This window comes from Sorex araneus, chromosome 5, assembly GCF_027595985.1.
Source record: "Sorex araneus isolate mSorAra2 chromosome 5, mSorAra2.pri, whole genome shotgun sequence".
NCBI lineage: Eukaryota > Metazoa > Chordata > Mammalia > Eulipotyphla > Soricidae > Sorex > Sorex araneus.
The window spans coordinates 50287458-50306566 of NC_073306.1; the positions used below are offsets into that span (position 1 = coordinate 50287458).

Below are 19109 nucleotides of genomic sequence, written 5' to 3' on the forward strand. Positions count from 1 at the left end.
TTGATATAGCTCCACTTGTTTCTTTATTTTGGCTCTGATCTTGATGACAATGGGTATTTGTGGTATTGTGCCCTGTAACTGTTACAGCACCATCTAGCTGGCCTGGGCACATTGTTGCTGCTCTCTTAAGATTGATGAGGCATCCCAGTCCACCTGACTTGGGCAGTGACTGGTGACTGAGGTCACATATGCCCAGTAACAACTGTTCAGCAAGCTGATCCTCATAGCTACGAGTTTCCCTCTTCCTCCCTCTCCCTCCGCCCCGAATTTGCCTATGCTAGTTTCAGGATACCAAATTCAAACCACGGCCTAGTGGGTGGGGCTCACCTCCGGATGTCTGCTACCCGCTGCCCCTTCTAGGATGGCAGCACCTAGTTGCCTCCACAGGAACGGCTGCCCCCGACTGTAGCCTGGGAAAACCGCCCCTGTCTGTGCCACAGTTCCTGTCTCTCTGACACATTGGGCAAGGCGCAAAACTAAACCTCTTTTGGTCCTTTGCACTTGGTGTCCTCCAGCTTCAGTTAGAGATTAAGTCTGGTGCATCCACTTTGGAGGAGCTTCCTTTGGTTCTGAGCCTGGTGAAGCTACAAGCCTGTCACACTGTAGGGCAGCTTGAACTTGTATGGTGGGGCCGAGACTGTGTTGGGGATGGGGTGGGGGCTAGGTATGGCTATGACCCCTGTTGGGTGGAGCTTACATTGGAAATCACTTTTTTCAGTCTGGGCCAGGTGTGTGGTTGCACCCTTTGTTAGGTTTAACAAGAGGCAAAATTCTACTGGGCATGACTCATCTTGGATAACGGCTGCTCCCTGCTGGCCCTGGGAGCAACAGTCCTCAGTGTTGGACTTGACAAGCTCCAAACGTGTTTTTGACTTACTGAGTATTGAGGTCAAGCTGATATTCTGTAAGTCCTTTGTATTCAGCTCCCTTCTGCCCTAGTTTGATGTTTTCTGCCTGGTTCCAGCATACCAGGCTTCTGGTCCACTTTTTTTTTTTTTTTTGTCTCTGCTTCTTCCTTCTCTTCCCCAGAGGAGACACTCCTTAGCTCTGGACTTGTTCACAATTATTTTGTTTCTCAGGAGTTGAGTCACCCTGAGGTAATGGCTGTTTTCTCTAGTGAAGTTTTTTAGAGAGGCTGACTATGGGATACTAAGGCCTGGTAAGTGTCCATGTGTTCTCTGGGTTGTGTCGCCAGAGCTTCCACAGAACCGTTCATTCCAGCCATCTTGGCTCTGCCCTCTGTTGTCTCACTCACATGTTTACAAGATTGATCCACCTTATTGCAGATATTGGTTGTTCACTATTTTTAATTGTCATATAGAATTGTTTGAATGCACTGCAGTTTGTTTCCACTGCCCTATTGACGGACATATGAGTTATCCAATTTGGGCCTACTGTGAATGGTGCTACTAGAATTTTCATGTACGAGTCACTTTGTCAATATATTATGCACTCATTTCTTCTGGGAGTTTATCTAGATGTAAAATTTCTGAATCTTAAAATTCAAACATCTGGGACTGGTGTTACAGTACAGTGGTTATGGCATCTGCCTTGAATGCAGCCAACCCAGGTTCAAATTCCATAATCCCATATGGTCCCCAGAGCACACCAGGAGTGATTCTGAGTGCAGACCCAGTTGTGACCCCCGAGCACCACTAGGTGTCATCCCAAATAAGAAACAAAAAATTAAAATCCAAGTATCTATGCATGTAAAATACGTGTAACTTTTCCATTTAATGTATTCCAGACATGGTCCTATGTCGCTATCTATAGACTGACTTATTTTCCAGAATAACAAGATGATTTTGGGGGGAGGCTTTGCTTTGTTTTTTGGGTCACACCTAGCTGTGCTCCAGGTGTTACTCCTGGCTCTGCTCTCAGGGACCATTCCTGGTGGGCTTAGGGAACCATATAAAGTGCTGGGGATTGAACCTGGGATGGCTGTGTGCAAGGCAAGTGCCCTAACCACTGTACCATCTCTCTGGCCCCCATGGATACTATTGTTTAAAATATAAATATTCCATAATTTATTTAACCTGTATTTTAACACTGGCATTTAGGTTGCATTCAGTTGTTTATTTACACAATTAATTTAACAGTGATCTCTGAGCACAGAGCCAGGAGTAAGTTCTGAGCAGAGCAGATGTGGCCCCCAAATAAACAAAGTATGCTTATGTAAAATTTCAATTGCTGTGACCTAGTTTTTCTCCAACATAAAACAACCCCTCACAGAGAGCTAGTCTCCTGGTGTCCATATATATATATATAATGCATATATATATATATACACACATATATATATATTTAATCTGAGGTAAACTTGTAAGTCTTTTCACATGTCCAAATGTGATAACTTAGAAATGACAAGGAGATTCAATTGCAAAAGAAAAGAAAGGGGAACAAAGACAAAGCCCTCTGGAGAGTAACATGCTAACCACTGGGCACAAAGCTCCAGATCCCAGCTGCTCCAGTGGCCCTAACAGGTTGTTTGAGAGGATGAGGCAAACTTGGAGAGACAGAGGCAACATCCCAGAATGTTACATGCAGCACCCTGGGGCCAGGAAGCAAGGGAGACTCACCCCAATGCAAACATGCAGATATGCAGCACGTCTTCCCCGAGGAAGTCCAGGTAAAAGACAGCACCTGTGAAGCAAGGATTACAACACATAGGTGAGATGTTTTCAAATACCCTTCTTGCCAAGCTGTCTAGGTCTTGGTGAGGCTTCTTTGCCTGCAGGAAACAAAAAAAGTCAGAAATACTGTCTGGAGAAACAGTAGGAGAGTGGAATAAAAGCCCTTTGAAGCAACAAAATTATTTCTCCCATTTTTTTCTTCACTGTATCACTGTAATACTGTCATCCTGTTGTTCAATTTACTCGACTGGGTACCAGTAGTCTCCATTTGTTCCAGCCCTGAGATTTTAGCAGCCTCTCCTTACTCATTTTTCCCAACGATTGGAGGCTCTTTTCAGGGTCACAGGAATGAGACCTGTTATTGTTACTGTATTTGACATATCGAATACACCATGAGGAGCTTGCCAGGCTTTTCCGTGCGGGTGGGATACTCTTGGTAGCTTGCCGGGCTCTCCGAGATGCATATATATACATATATATGTACATACATATATATATATATATTTCTTTATGATGATGTGTTGCATGGCCACTTCGCGGCTGTGAGGTCTAGGAATATGTTCACTCATGTGAGGCTTGGCCCAGAAAATAGGGGCTGGAGAGAGTACAGCTGGCAAGGCACTTGCCTTTTCATGCAGCCAACCCAGGCTCCATCTCAACACCTCATCTGATCCCCTGATCACTGCCAGGAATAATCCTTGAGCAAATCCCTGAGCAAAACCAGGTGGCACCCGGCCTCACTCTACCAAGTAAATATATAGATGCAGGGAATTGTTCACATACAACTATTCTTTTCACTGCACTCAGAGGATGGCATGGGGTAGATTGCTTACAGAACTTTTTAGTTTTGTTTTTGGGCCCTACCCAGCAATGCTCAGGTGCTCAGGGCTTACTCTTGGGTTGGCACTCAGGGACCACTCCTGGCAGAAATCTTATTTTTTTTATTTAATTATTTTTAGTTTTGGGCCACACCCATTGATACTCAGGGGTTATTTCTGGCAGTGCTCAGGAAACCATATGGGATGTTGGGGGTCAAATCTGGGTTGGCCACATGCAGGGCAAGTGCCTCCCACTGTACTATCACTCTGGTCCCATCTTTTTTTCTTTTTTTTTTCTTTTTGGGTCACACCCAGCGATGTTCAGGGGTTACTCCTGGCTCTGCACTCAGGAATTACTCCTGGCGGTGCTTGGGGGACCATATGGGATGCCGGGGATCGAACCTGGGTCGGCCGCGTGCAAGGCAAATGCCCTACCCACTGTGCTATCGCTCCGGCCCTCGGGCCCTTATTTTTTTCTTAAATTATTTTAAGTTGGATGGAGGTGCTCCCAAGACATGCTCAGAGGGGCCGTCGGTGTCATTCCCTGTGAGATTTGGCTAATGGGGACAGACAGTTCAATGCTCAAGCCTAGCATTATGGGCACTGCTGGGGCCCAGGGGTTCTGGGGGCCACTCTGGCCATAGGACCACACCCAGTGGCATGCAGGACTGTTTAGTTTGCATTTTTCCCCCTTCCCTTCACCATCGTGATGTTTTGATGAGCCATGACCATGCCTGATAGGGTGCTCACACATTTAGTTGTGGTGCTCACAGGGACCAGTCACGGTTGCAGTGCTCCTACTCACAGCCAGGTGCTTTCTGAGGCTGGGACCTTTACTTGGGTGCTCCTGCACATTATGGTGTTGGTGCGTCCCGGGTGATGATGGTGCTCCTGTCTTTCACATGCTCAGTTAGGGTGCCTGTACACACTTGGCTGCCGAGCAGCTGAAAGTTGCCATGACCTGGGAACTGCACGAGGTGAGGTGGCACCAAGGGTTGAAGTCTTCACTCCATACTTGTATGGCAAATGTTCTGACCCACTGAGTCATATCCCCTTGCCCTGCTGCAATTTTTTTCTTAACATTTTTATTTTGTGACAATATTAAATTCACAAAAGTTGTTCGGAATAAACTGCACCCAGATTCCCCTAGGGGGAAAATGCCGTTGAGAAATCATAGGCCAGTTTTCACACATACTCTTTCCACTCCCCTCCCTTTCTTACAATGGATAAATAGGGCTTAGCATTTAAGCTGACAGCTGGCTAGCAGATGTCAAGCCTGCAGATCCGCTTCAATGCTGTATTCCTGAGCTTCTGCTCTATGCTTGACTTCTGACTGGTAAAGAATGCTGTTGGTAAGTAAATTCATTCTGACTAAATCACAGTTCTTTTATTGTTTGCTTGTTTGTTATTATTTGGGGGCTATTCCTGGCTCAGGGTGTGGTGCTTGGATTCACTTCTGGTGGTGCTTGGGGGATAGAAACATGGGGCTCCACATGCAAAGCATGTTCTCTGGTCCTCTAAATCACCTCCTTGACCCCTGGACTATAGTTGTTTTTTTTTTTTTTTAAATTTGAATCACTGTGAGATGCACAGTTTCAAACCTGTTCATGATTGGGTTTTGGTCATACAATATTCCATCGCCCGTCCCTTCACCAGTGCACATTTCCCACCACCGATGTCCCCAGTTTCCCTCCCAACCCCCTCCCCCAGTCTGCCTCTGTGGCAGGCACTTTTCTTCTTTCTTTCTCTTTCTCTCTTTCTGGACCACAGTTCTTGACCATGACTTAAGTCTTCACATTGCATCACCTTCCAGGCTGCTGAGTCAATGCAGCATGAGATCATTGTCATACCACAGGCTCTGCAGGCCATGTGGCCTGCTTGTTCCTACCACTGTGTGTGACATTTAGGGCTCCAACGTGCAGGGAAACTCACATGGCTCTACATTGAGGTATTCCTTTAGGGAAGAATCTTCTTTTGGCTCTTATTGAGAAAATCTGATCTTTTCACTTTGAAGATCTGAGCCACCATTACTGCTTTTAGACAACAAACTCTTGACTTGTAGCTTCTGACACCATCTCAGAAAGAAAATTAAGTGGGAGGGAGAGATTGCTCTGCAGTAGAGCATATTCTTTGCAAGTGTGAGGCTCTATGTTCAATTCCTGGCATCACAAAATAAAGAAAACAAGAGATACTAGCCTCCAAACTTGGCCCCAGACTCTGATAAACAAGAAAGAAAATGAAAACATTTTTATGGGATGGAGCAGAAGACAAAGGATAAATTAAAATAATATAGCTTATTGGAAATTTGTTGGGTTGTTGCTTCATAAACTCATTATGCCTGAAAGTTATAGAGGGGCTGGAGAGATATCTCAAAGGACTGGGGTAGGATTTGCATATGAGGGCCCTGGGGTTGATCAATGCATAGTCCTTTGAGTACCACTGAGTGCAACACTGCATGGGTGGCCCTGAGGACCCCCCAGCACTGCTGGGCCCTAAGTAGGGCTGCACTGCTGTGCCCAAGCATTAACCCTTCAAACTTGTATAGCCAGGCTGAGAATAACCAGGAGTGGTCCCTGGGCTCTCTGAGCACTAGTTAGAAATACCCATATATATCACTAATAAAACGCTGTATTCAAGACACCTGTGGTCTCTTGGAGTGACCATAGTAGATGGCATGGACTTGGCAAACATTAGCAAACCTTGCACATTAAAGTGCCCAGTAGAGGACATTTGGAGGGCAGATATTTCCATGCTAGGAAGAAGCAGTATTAATCCCATTTTATAAGGTAGAGTTGAGGTGCAGAGAAGTCCAGAATTGTGCTACAAGGGAAACCTGTGTCTCCCCAGCTCTAAATCCTAAGCTTTCCCCCATGAGATTATATCTACAGCTCTGACAGGCGGAGAAACTGAATGGGCTTCTGAAAGAGACAGAGTTAGCCTCCCTGTCTACACTGGGGTCAGGTCCCTACTGCCAAGTGAGAAGACATTCAGTATGGAGCAGTGGGGCTCACTTACCTGCTGTGATAGCCAAGGTCGTGGATAGAACGTAGCCCACACTGGCAACCAAAGAAGAGTCGTACATCTGTGAGGCTTGACTTAAAAACCTTCAATACAAAAATGCCCTGGTTAGAGGGACATGGGGGAACACTGATGACAGTAGGCCTAGGTTTGAAATAGTAAGATTCATGAAGGAACATTCCTTGGGTTTGTAAAGATACCATCCTTGTGTACATGTAGGGCTGGGGTGCACATCAACTCCCATTCTTCCCTGTACTCAGAACCTGAACCCATTCCTACTCTGCAGGCAGACCATGCCCCTTGGGCCTCACACCTTTGTCTACATGCCTTGTGCCCGGAAATATCATGCCTCTCCACCCCACCAAAAAGAGCCAATCCTGGCCACATCCCAAGAGACTCATAACACTTAAAAGGTTCTGTCACTCATCATCATCATCATCATCATCATCATTGTCCTGTTGATTGTTTATTTTCTTGTGCGGTCTCAGTAATGTCTCCATTCGTCCTAGCCCTGAGATTTTAGAAGCCTCTCTTTACTCGTCCTTCCCAATGGTGACGCATTAGAGGCTCTTTCAGGGTCAGGGGAATGAGATCATGATTGTTACTGGTTTTGGCATATGAATATGCCACGGGGAGCTTGCCAGGCTCTCCCATGCCTGCAGGAAACTCTTGGTAGCTTGCCAAGTTCTCCGAGAGGGAGAACCAGGCTATAAGATGTCTCCTTCTGGGAGCTTAGAGGTATAGCTAAGAAAAAAATGGTCTTTGTTCAAATAGGAAGCACTTAAGCAAAAAACAGTGTTGTAGGGTAGGGTGGACTTCCATCTAATTTTCATAGTTTAAATTAGAACAATTTTTTAAAAAGATTTTTAAAACTATCTTTAAAATTTTTTAAAAATGTTAAAAGAACTTTTCTACTTAATTAAGATATAATGTGTGGGAGGTTGGAGCGATAGCACAGTGGGTAGAATGTTTGCCTTGCATGTGGCTGACCCAGATTCGATTCCCAGCATCCCATATGGTGCCCTGAGCACCACCAGGAGTAATTCCTGAGTGCAAAGCCAGGAGTAACCCCTGTGCATTGCTGGGTGTCACCCAAAAAGCCAAAAAAAGAAGAAAAAAGATATAATGTGATGATTGTAATAAATATAAGGAAAAGTGAGAAGGTGAGAATCTTTCCTAATCTCCTTCAAGCATCAATACTACTGTCACTGGAATGCACAAGTGGTCATTTCTATGGAACATTTTTTTCCCTTAGAATCATTTTTATTGAGGTGCCAAGATCTACAACATTGCTAATTATACTTTTCATGCACACATCATTCCAACACCACACTCATTACCACACTGCCTGCGTCCCCTCCACCAGAGTTCCCATGACCCCTCCCTTCGCTCCCTCCCATGGAAGCTCAGTTTTATAGACAAAATCTCCAGTTCTGATGACTTTGACCAATTGCTGTTTCCTCACTATGTTTCTTTTTAATCCTACATATGGAGAACTTAGAAAAAAATTTATTGTGGAGGTGGTGACACCTACATACATAAAGATGTATAGTGATAGACTCCTGAAATTCTACAGAATTGCAGATCAGTAAGTTGGTAATTTTTTTTTCAAAAATAGTATCTTTATTTTTTATAAGTATATAAATAAAAATTTATACTATGAATAATTCTGAGCTAATACATTAAAAATTTTCTTAATAGATAAATCCTTCAAATGTAAAATTTAGTTAAGAGCCAGGAGAATTAAGAAAAATTTAAGGGAAAAATTTGAATAGACCTATTCACAGTATGTTTTATCCTAAGAAAGAAAATATTTTTATATTGGAAAATATTATATTATAGATAATGTTTAAGTATCTGTGTTAATAAATCAAAGCTTGTCATATAAATCTCTATGGATGTTTAAAAAATATGCCTGATTAGACATAGAACATTCAATATAAATGAAACACAAATTTGTTATTGGAAATGAACAAAATTTCTTTGTAAGCTAGGAGTCAACAAACATTTTTGAATTGAACAGAGAGCAACCATAAGTGCTATGAGTGAACGCCAGCCTCAGTTCTGTGGTGTATTTTAGTTCTTGTACAGATATTTGCACAGTAACATGTTTCCCACTCAACTGGAACCGTTTGCTGGGCTGCCCCCACACCAACGCTATGAGCACTGAAAGGACAAAGAATTTTCCTCCTGTCTGCGTAAAGGCCCAGCATGGCTGACCCTCAGTGACTGGGCTGACCCTCAATGCCTGGACTGACCCCTCAGAGACAGGGGTGACTCTCCTTGACTGGGCTGACCCTCAGTGACTGAGGTGATCCCTCAGTGACTGGGCTGACCCATCAGTGACTGGGCTGACCCCACACTGGTGGGCTTGACCCCCAGTAATTGGGCTGCCCCCTCAGTGGCTGGACTAACCCTCCGAGGCTGGGGCTGGGTGGGGGCGCTGAGTAGTGCTGACTGGAAATTGTGGTAGGACTGAGAATGTAAAAGACCAACATAATAATGATGACAATGATCATAAAACAAGCTGGTATTTATTAACCATTACTGGGAACTGTGTTAATAACGTTCTGTAATTTTCCTCATCGGGAAGAGATGAGGAAGACAGTGAAACAGAGCAGAGAAAGGCGTGTGCTGGGGACCTATTTAGCAGCGTTTAAATCTCAGCCCTATCACAACTTGGCCTCTTACCTCTCTTTGCTGCAGATCCTCGTAAGCAAAATATATATAACATATCTGCCTCCCAGCATATCATGGGGGCTAAATAAACTCAAATTCACGCCAAACAGTGAGGAACTGACTTATTCCAGACTCCCTGTTGGAGAACTAACTCTCCCACGGTCTCCTGAAACCACTGCTGACAGGCCATGTGAGTCTGGGGTCGGCCCTGCCTAGGCTGAATGTACCTTGGGCTGCTCATAAAACTAGCATAGTTCAGGACTGTCCTTACACAGGACTGTCCCCGATCCTTCCAGACTGCCAACTGGGCTCAGGGTCTCAGACATGGACAAGGCCTAGACCATCCCTCAGACTGCTCCTTTTGGGGCTGGAGCAATAGCACAGCGGATAGGGTGTTTTCCTTGCATGCGGCCAACCCGGGTTCGATTCCCAGCATCCCATATGGCCCTGAGCACCTCCAGGGGTGATTCCTGAGTGCAGAGCCAGGAGTAACACCTGTGCATTGACAGGTGTGACTCAAAAAGAAAAAAAAAAAAGAGCTGCTTCTTTTGACTTTGATTCTTGTGCTCAGAAAGATAAATAGCCACCTTAACTTGGGAAGATTTGAGGGAGATCCTTTGAGAACAGTAGGTAGCAACTAGATTTCCACCTAGAAGATAAATAAGTGCCTCATGGGGCAGCACAGCTTCTTCCAAAGCCCACAGAGAGGAAGCCGGCTTGGAAGCAGATGGGACGTGAAGCTGCCTCCGCTCATGCGTTTCTCACCTCTGGGGAAAGAAAAAGCTCCATCTACATCAGGATCATCTTTCAAGTGGCACCGAGCCACTCCACGTGACAAATCAGCAAACTCACAGGCCCCCTGTAACCACCCGAGATGCCAAACCCTGGTGCAAGGCTGCTTCTCCACAGCTCCAAAGAGACAAATGCCATCAACACCAACCCAGCGAGGCCCATCTGGTCAAGAATTTGTAACTCACGTGGCCTGGTAGATGGCGGTTGCCACCATGCAGACAAACATCACGTAGAAGATTGGGTAGTCCAGCTGCAGGTTCCCCTGGATGGACAAGACCAGCATCCCAGCCACTGCCTTCACCGTCACCACCGTCATGGAGCCTGGAGAAGGGGCAAGAGGGCAAGTGAGAGTCTCAGGGATTTGGAGGGTGTCAATTTATAACCCCAACGAACTTGGCGGAGAAGACAAGGGCGCCCCCACTGCCAACCCAGAGATTTACATGGTGTGAAGCCACTGTACTGGATCTTATGTTTGCGGAACTATTCCTGGCACTCTGGAGACTCTTATTTTGTTTTGTTTTTGGGTCACACCCGGCCATGCACAGGGGTTACTCCTGGCTCATGCACTCAGGAATTACTCCTGGCGGTGCTCAGGGGACCATATGGGATGCTGGGGAATCAAACCCGGGTCAGCCGTGTGCAAGACAAACGCCCTACCTGCTATGCTATTGCTCCAGCCCCTCTGGAGACTCTTGGTGCTGGAGCAATAACTCAGAGCTTCTCCAGGTAGCTGTCCTGAGCTTTCTCTGCCACTGCATCGCAGAAGAGAGGAAAACAAGACCCTAGGTATTTCTAAATGTCCCTTCTAAACAAGGAAGGACAATGGGTTCTCGTAGGTTGTGCTGGGAATCACCAGGGCCACACTCCACAGTGCTTAGGGACCACCAGGGCTATACCCAAGTGGTGCTAGGGCCAGGGGGAGTGGGCATGCAGTGCCAGGATCCAAATAAGGCCTTATGCAAGCAAGGCATATGCTCTACTCCTTTGTGTTATATCCCTGGCCCAATTCACTGGTATTTTCTTTCTTTCTTGTTTTGCTTTTTGGGGGCCACATCTGGGAGTGCTCTGGGGTTACTCCTGGTTTTGTACTCAGGAATCACTCCTGGAAGTACTCGGGATCATATGGGGATCAAAGAACACCGGAGAACAAAGCCAGGTGTGCTGTGTACAAGGCAAACTCTATCCACAGTACTATCACTTCTGGCTTCATATTGGTATTTTAGAATAAGCTTTCATTAGATCAGGGATCTTCAAATGTTTTGAAATATATACCACTATGCATCTGTATAGGCTTTTTATAACATATACATTTATGTGTATGAAAATTTAGTCATGTAATACTGTGCTTATATGGCATATCACAACACTATTAAACCACAGACAGAAAATTCCACTTAAAAATGGAGATAAGTAAGTGTAAGCTCTAATATTTTACTCCAAAACACCTTGTGGGTCATCTTATTCACCTCACTGATGCAACCCCACTACTTTATACAACGCTGAAGAAACAACTTTCAATTCTATACCATTGATCCTTTTGGTAAAATTCAAAAACATTATTTTAAAAGCAGCTTCCAAATGTATTACAGATGAAGCCACTAGTTCTGACTGAACAAGTTTTCCCCTGTTTCTCTCTGCCTCATCCTATTTTGCCATTGCTGCCTACCATCCAGCACACATAGTCTCTGGGCCACTCACGAGATGGAACAGAATCTTTAGACATGAGTACCAGCCTAGACAATCACTTTCATGTGGGTTGTATTATTAAGAAGGAGACACAGGGTATCTCAGAATCTTCTGGTTGGAAATGTTTTTGATACGGAGATCACCTTTGGAAAGAAAGAAATCACCTAGGAGTGGATTAGTAATTCTTTGGTGTGTGTGAGGAGAAGGGGGCAGGGATCACACTCAGCAGTGCTCAGGACTTATTCCTGGCTCTGTGCTCAGGGATCACTCCTGGAAGTGCATCCGGACCATAGCCAACTTGGGTGGACTGCATGCAAGGCAGGCTTCCTTACCCGCTGTACTATTGCTCTGTAACTCATGACACGAATGAATAACTAACACAATCTGTTTGGTTAAAGAAGCTCACAAAAAGCCAGCGATGATAGGATCCCTTTGAATATGCCCCCAAAGGCAAATCTACAGAGTTGGAAGCAGACAAGTGGTTGGTAAGGACTGGAAAGAGGGAAGGACAGGAACAAGTATAAAAAAAAAAGCATAGAATTTTTTTAGGGGGTATCAAAAAATCTTAAAATTTGATAATGACAATGGCTGCAGACCTCTGTGATTATATATTTTGAACAGGTAAACTGCATAGCATGTAAATGCCACCTCCATGAAGCTGTTTAAAAACCACCTGGTCTGGGGCTGGAGAGATAGCACAGCGGGTAGGGCGTTTGCCTTGCACGCGGCTGACCTGGGTTCAATTCCCAGCATCCCATATGGTCCCCTGAGCACCGCCAGGAGTAATTCCTGAGTGCAGAGCCAGGAGGAACCCCTGTGCAATGCCAGGTGTGACCCAAAAAGCAAAAACAACAACAACAACAACAAAACAAAACAGTAAAAACCACCTGGTCTCTGGGGCACATGCCCATGTGGTCTGGGGCCCGATGCTGGGGGAGGACAGGAGAGAGGGCACTTGTGGTCCTTTCAGTAACCCTCTCCTTCATCCTCTCATGTCCCAGTTAGAGGACAGTATAACAAGAAGGGCAAGTCACCAACCATGACTGCCAAGTCATTACAAGGCAGTGATAAGGTTTCTACCTCCTCCTCCAGGAAGCCCAGACGTTTCTTTTTTTTTTTTTTTTTGAAGCCCAGACGTTTGTTACATCTCTAGTTACTATAGCAAACTGTGTGGCTCACACCTTGCTTCTGTCTGAGAAGGTGCCACCCTGCAGCTCCTATCCCTCTAAAGGAGAATGAGAGAGAGCACAAAACCCACTCTGACCTTTAACTTCGGACAGGTTTTCCATGGACCTTAATGCCTCGATCGCTGGCACCTGCCCCACCTCTGGCTTTGTGAGATGAGCATTACAACTGCCCTTCCACCAAATCCATTGCCTTCCTCACTGCAGACAGCACTTCCCCAAGTTACACAATCTGTGTGTGTGTCTACTGTTCACTGCCCTTTCCTCCTTCGAGAGGAGGGCACACTGAAAGTAGGAGTTCACTGTGGCCCGTTTACAGAACTATCTTTGTACTGGAGCAAGAACTCAGCTGTACCTCCTGGAAGCTAGAAGCTGCCTGTAGCCAGCGGGGATCACTCAGTGCCACTTGGGGACGGCAAAACTCCATCACCCAGACATACCCCTGCCCTGCATCCTCCCCCCCAACACCGACCCCCACAACTTACCTAGTAATGCCACCAAGAGGAGAATCACGACAATATTGTTGACATTCTTCTCCTTGTAGAAGTACAGTAGCAAGCAGAAGAGGACAATCTCCACGAGCTACAGAGAGCAGCAAGTCAGAGGGGTCAGTGGGAAAACCCCAGAGAAAGACAAGACCAGGAGAGCCGGCTGGCTGGGATGAGGTTTGTGCTGGTTATTTGTCTCATCACTCACACACCCTCAGGGTTGAAAGGGAGTTGAAACACCCATACATATTTCCACAAATTGCAATAGGGGACCTGTGGAAAAGGAAGAATACTGAGGGGATCTCCCTAGGCCCTGGACAACCTCAGGAAGTTCACTAATTCACCCTAAAGTGGGGAGCCACTTGCCCAAAGAAAACTCTTTGACTCTTTGGGTAAGAATGTGGCATATAGGTTCCTTCCCCTAAGGAAACCTCTAGTGTATGACTGAGTAGTGTAGGAAGAAGAGAACATTTGGAGTCATAGAGGCCCACTCGTGAACTTGGATCTACTTTTAAACCATCTGTGTGACTTTGGGCAAATTATTGAACTTTTCAAAAACCTCATTGCCCTCTCCTCAGTGAAATAGGGATAATAATTCTTATTTCAGAGGATACCAACCAGAACTTACTCTTTTTAAAAAAACTGTGTGATGTTTAGGGTTGTGGCGGGAGGTGGGGGGCATCCTCTGTAGTATTCATGGCTCTGTGCTCAGGTGTGACCCCTGGCAGTACTTGGGGAGACCATACATTGTAAGGATAACATAGCCTCAGGTAGTTTAGGTTTATTGGGTTACTCCCATTACAGTGCTCCCATTCCTTTTTGTTTATTTGTAGCTTCTTTCTTAGTGTTCTATTGACTTGTAAATAATGTTTTTCTCTTCTCCTTGAGTCCTTTGCATAGTTTATTCAGAGCAATGTCCTTTTTGTATGGATACAGGAAGACTTAGCAAATGTTACGCTTTTGTAACCTGGGAGTCATTTGACTCTACATGATATTTTCCTCCTGGGCATCTGTTCTCTCAACCTAAGCCTCAGCTGCCCTTACTTCCTAGCACTCCCAAAAGCAGGGTCCTGACGAGGGACGAGACGGACCCAGGGCAAGCGGTGAGTTGTGTGCTACCCTGGCATCGAGATGGGCCTGGCCAAGGTGCCTAATGCTTAACTATAAATTAAGAGCTTGATCATGGACAAATGTCATGATGCAAACAGTGATAACTAGATTTGGACCCTGCTAGGGTGAGGAGTGATTAATCTGGCCTGAGTGCTGTGGTCTGAGTCTGTGGCAAGATGTTGCCAGGAGAGCTGCCTTGCAAGCCTCAATGTATCTCTTGCTATGTCCATACAAAAATAACTAGTATTAAGATGTTAATAAGTGTTTGGACTAAGGAAAAGAAAAAAACCTTAAGAGTCAGGAAGGGCTTTCTTATGTTGATTTTGCTACCTGGCTGGGTGTAGCCTAGAGGGCAAGGTGGGAGAGACAAGTAGGAGGAGAGACTAGAGAAGCGAGACCCTGCAGTAGATGGAGAGAGAGAGGACGGAGCTGGGAGTGCGGGAGATGGGAAAGATGGAAGATTGAATAAACGGTAACTAATCAGCAACCAGCTTGGTCCTCGTTCTTCCGTTGCCTGCCCTTGGCCAACAGCCATCCCGATCCAGCCCATACACAGTGGTTCCAGAGCACCAAACACGGACGGTGAGACAGAGCGGCCCAGAGAGCCCTCGAGTGCACACGCCCCTCAGGGAGCCTTAGTTTTTTACAATACATGGTGCTGTGAATTGAACTGGCAACAGCCACATACAAGGCAATGGTTAACTACTGAACCATTTCACTGGTCCCATAGCTTATTCATAATAAACAATATCAACAAAAATTTTCCAGGCACTATTCTAAGCATTTTCTCTTGTAGTCAAATTGGCATACAAGGTTTATGGAATAGGTACTATTAGAATCTAATACTAATAAATCACAGGGCTAGGACTGGAGCCTTCATAGTCTGGCTTCAAGAGCCATGCACTGTCCCACTAGACTTCACTGCCTGAAGGCAGGAGACCCAGAGCCTAGCATCTAGCTGGCAACCAATCCACAGCATCTTATAATTGTACAACAAAGATCTGAGTTTGAGATTGCCCCTTTGCATCAATACGTTGGCCTTGCTCTTCTTCATAGGCCAGGAGTTTGGCAACAGTTTCCTAAGAAGTGAAACCAGTCTCAGCATCCAGTTAAATGAAGCCAGGGAATTTTGACAGTGCTTTAATTCCATTTCTGTATCCCAACCTCCTGCTAAAGTGTATTTGTTATAAAAACTAATATAGAAATGTTAGTGGGCATTTTGAAAAGAAACATTTAAAAATTCTTATAATTAGAGAGTTGAAAAAAACACAGCTGTTTTCACTTTCTTGTTTCTTCCTGTCTTGGTTGCAGTGAATACTTATTTTATCTACTTGTCATCTTATCAATGCATAATTCCGTACCGGGCCATTTTTAGTTACTATAAACAATCTTCATGGCTTATGAAGTTGTTATAATTATCTTCAATTGCTTCAGAATATTTCATCAAGCAGATGGAGAGTCATTCGTCAACATTCCCAACCACCGTACATGTAATTTTTCCACCATTCTTCATGATGCTCAAATAAATGTGGAACAGCCCTTAGTGCTCTAAAACAAAACCTCTAAATGGATGTTGGTGCCTCCTGCTGAGTTCTGCAAGCAAGTCTTGTTAATATTTTATACCCACAGGGTGTGGCACATAGCAGACAATTACTATTTATTGATTTTGATTTGACCATGTTGTAACTAGTTTGCTGCATTGTTTCATGGTGACCACGAGAGAAGACAAACTGCATCAGTCTTAAGCTTATGTCAGTGCTGGGTGTTTTCCAGACCACTCTCTGTCCCTCCCAACCACCACCCCAATCCCACTGACTTCTACCAGGTCTCAGAGGAGGTGAAGCTTCTGATTGCTGATTTGGCCAAGGCTAATAGCATATAACATATTGGAGCTCAGGATGCCTTAGGTGCAGAGCCTGTGTCCTGGAGTTGGGCTTTTCCAGAAGAGGGAAGCCCTGCAGACATCTTCCCCATCCTTTTGGGAAGCCTGAGGCCGGGGAGCTGACACAGCCTTGATCTTGGAGAAATCTACTCTCTGTCTAGCAGGAAATAAAATGGAAATGGACATCCTAAGGCCACTCGAGCAGTCCCAATAGAAGGGAAACAATGAACATCTTTGTCACCCTGGGGCAGGAAGGTGGCACCAGAGCCAGGAAGGTTTGGCTTCCAGTCCAGCTCTGCTCAGATGGGACCCTGAGCAAGCAGCTACCTCCCTGAGTCCAGGTTTCATCCATAAGATGGAGAGGGAGAAAAACCACTCAGGATTGCTGAGAGTCTGAGGTGACATGCAAAATGTTCAGCACGGTGCTGCATGTGAATAGAATGACACCAGCTGACACCAGCGCTTTATCAACGCCTAAGACTTTCTCCTCAGTTTATTTAACTTAAGGTGGAATGCAATTGGTGCAAGTTGGTGCAGGTGAGTGCAGGATGGCTGTGGGGTGGGAGATCTAGTGTTTCTTGTGTCTCTGCCAGCTTCCATCAGGTGTATGATACTGGGCAAAACAATAAGCTATAATTGTTTGAAGATATAACTTAGCTTTTTGTTTTTCACATTGTCTATATAGGAGCTTTAGATATTATTCAGGATGGAAGGGGAGAAAAAGCTTTTCCCCATGATCTATGTATTCTCTATAAGCATGGTTTTGGAGGTTTATAAAATATATCATGATTCCTCTATTGGTTGGTATCCTGGTTTCTGGTTTCCAAGACCCAAATCCCTCTCCCAGTCAACCCCCAGCTGTCTGCCCCATCAAGGTGGAAGGACTAGAGGCTTTCCTTACCATGTACAAGAGAAAAGGCCAGCTCACAAGATGCCTAGTGATGTTCTCTCCTGTCATCTTCTCGTGACTGTTGGGTGCAAATGTCACCAGCAAGTAGGTGCCTATGATAGCCAAACCGCAGCCAACAAAGCATGTGATGTAGCGCCCTAGAGAGAAAGAGAGGCTGTTATAGGGCTCTTGACAGAGCAGGCCCAGGCCAGCAGCAAACCATGGCTTGTTATTACTTGCATTTTTTTCTCTACTTAATGCTAATTTGGGGGTATGGGGATGGGGTGGTGCTGTCTGTGGTGCCAGTGGTTGAACCCAGGACCTTACTTAGGCAAATAAGTGTTCCACCACTGAGCTATGTCTCTGGCTCTAGCATTAACATTTTTAATGAAGCAAAACATATAGACAGAAAAGTATATGCAGCGAATGCTTCTAAAGTGAACACATCTTGATCTTATTCTATACTATTGACACTTCATAGAGCTGGCTGTGAATCCACAGTATCAGGATACACCTCCTGACATTAAGCTTAAAACTTTTTCAGACTCACTCAACAGTTGAAAGAGTTATTCAGGAAGCATCTAGTTCCACAACTTAAATGATATCTGATATTTACTTTATTACATCTAGCTTACCTGTTCATTTGATCCATCTTATTTTTGATATATCTTAAAGCTAGTTGCTGACATATACATCTCTCTCTCTCTCTCTCTCTCCCCCTCCCCTTATATTATCTTTATGTCTCCTTGCTCTAATGTCCTCCCATTCTTACTCACTACTATCTATACTGGCCTTATAGATACTGAACACCAAGTTTATGAACACCAAGTTTATTCTTATCTCAGAGAATTTGTACCTGCTTTTTCCTCTACATTCTGTCCACTGATCTTGACATGGCAATCTCCTCAGTATCATTTATGTCTGGGCTTAAAATCACCTTTTCAGAGAGACTGGTCTAGATAAAATTTCTCCATCTCCCCATTCTTTACCAAGAAGCATTCTTATCTCTGAAACACTCACAACAATCTAAAATTATTATTATTTATTTTGTTGTTTACTTATTTACTGCATGCACTCTCCTTGCAACACACACTCACACATTAAATTGTAATCGCCACAGGAACTCAAATGCTGCCTTCATACTTACTGCTAACTTCCTGGCACTCATAGGAGCATCTTGGGTAGTACTTTCTCCGCACTTCTGGGGTTTCCATGAGACCATCACTGGACTGATATTTTACCTCTTGCCCCCCACACTGATCAAATGAGTGGAACTCATCTAGCAGAATTTTAAACATTGAGGCTCTGCTCTTTTTCCATTTTTTCTCTGCCCCAGATTATACTGAGGTGGTAATTTCAGGCAAGAGTTCAATTCTGTAAACCTAAATGTTCCTTTGGGAGACCGACCCAAGGATTAGTAGAGAGTCAAAGCATTATTGGGAAAGAGTGTAAGCAAGTTCATTTGGTGTTAAGTATACCTGAGCTGTAGACTTGTATCTTATTTTGTTTAGGAGTAAAGCATGCATTCTAATTTCCTGAGTGTGACTATCGCATTCACTTCACATTATTTTTGATGCAGAGAAAGAACAGAACCTTTTACTGGGCCTTCCAAAATCCCAATAATAGATGCTCAATAAGTACAGATCAAATGGAATGAATGAAAATCCAATTCTGGGACCAGAGCAATAGTATTGAAGGTAGGGCATTTGCCTTACTTGCTGCCGTTCGGATTTGATCCCTGGCATCCCATATGGGTCTCCAGAGCGCTGCCAGGAGTAATTCCTGAGTGCCAGAAGTAATCCCTGAGCAGTTCTGGGTGTGACCCAAGTAAAAAAAAAGAAGAGAAAAGAAAAGAAAGTCCAGTCCTAAAAGTCTCACAGATGATTCTGAGTACCACCAATCAAAAAAAAAACCCAGCTCTTAGGCAGCT

The 19109-nt window shown here is 44.8% G+C and overlaps 1 protein-coding gene across 3 annotated transcripts in view; it reads right to left on the reverse strand.

Moving 5' to 3' along the window:
• NIPAL3 (NIPA like domain containing 3) overlaps positions 1–19109 on the reverse strand; it is a 57797-nt gene that overhangs the window by 11836 nt on the left and 26852 nt on the right. For all 3 annotated transcript variants that reach the window (XM_055138320.1, XM_055138321.1, XM_055138322.1), the window contains exons 6-10: positions 17192–17337; positions 13296–13392; positions 10126–10261; positions 6467–6555; positions 2580–2643 (exon numbers count right to left, since the gene is read on the reverse strand). In XM_055138320.1, coding sequence (XP_054994295.1) covers positions 2580–2643; positions 6467–6555; positions 10126–10261; positions 13296–13392; positions 17192–17337 — 532 coding nt within the window. The remainder of the gene's footprint in view (positions 1–2579; positions 2644–6466; positions 6556–10125; positions 10262–13295; positions 13393–17191; positions 17338–19109) is intronic.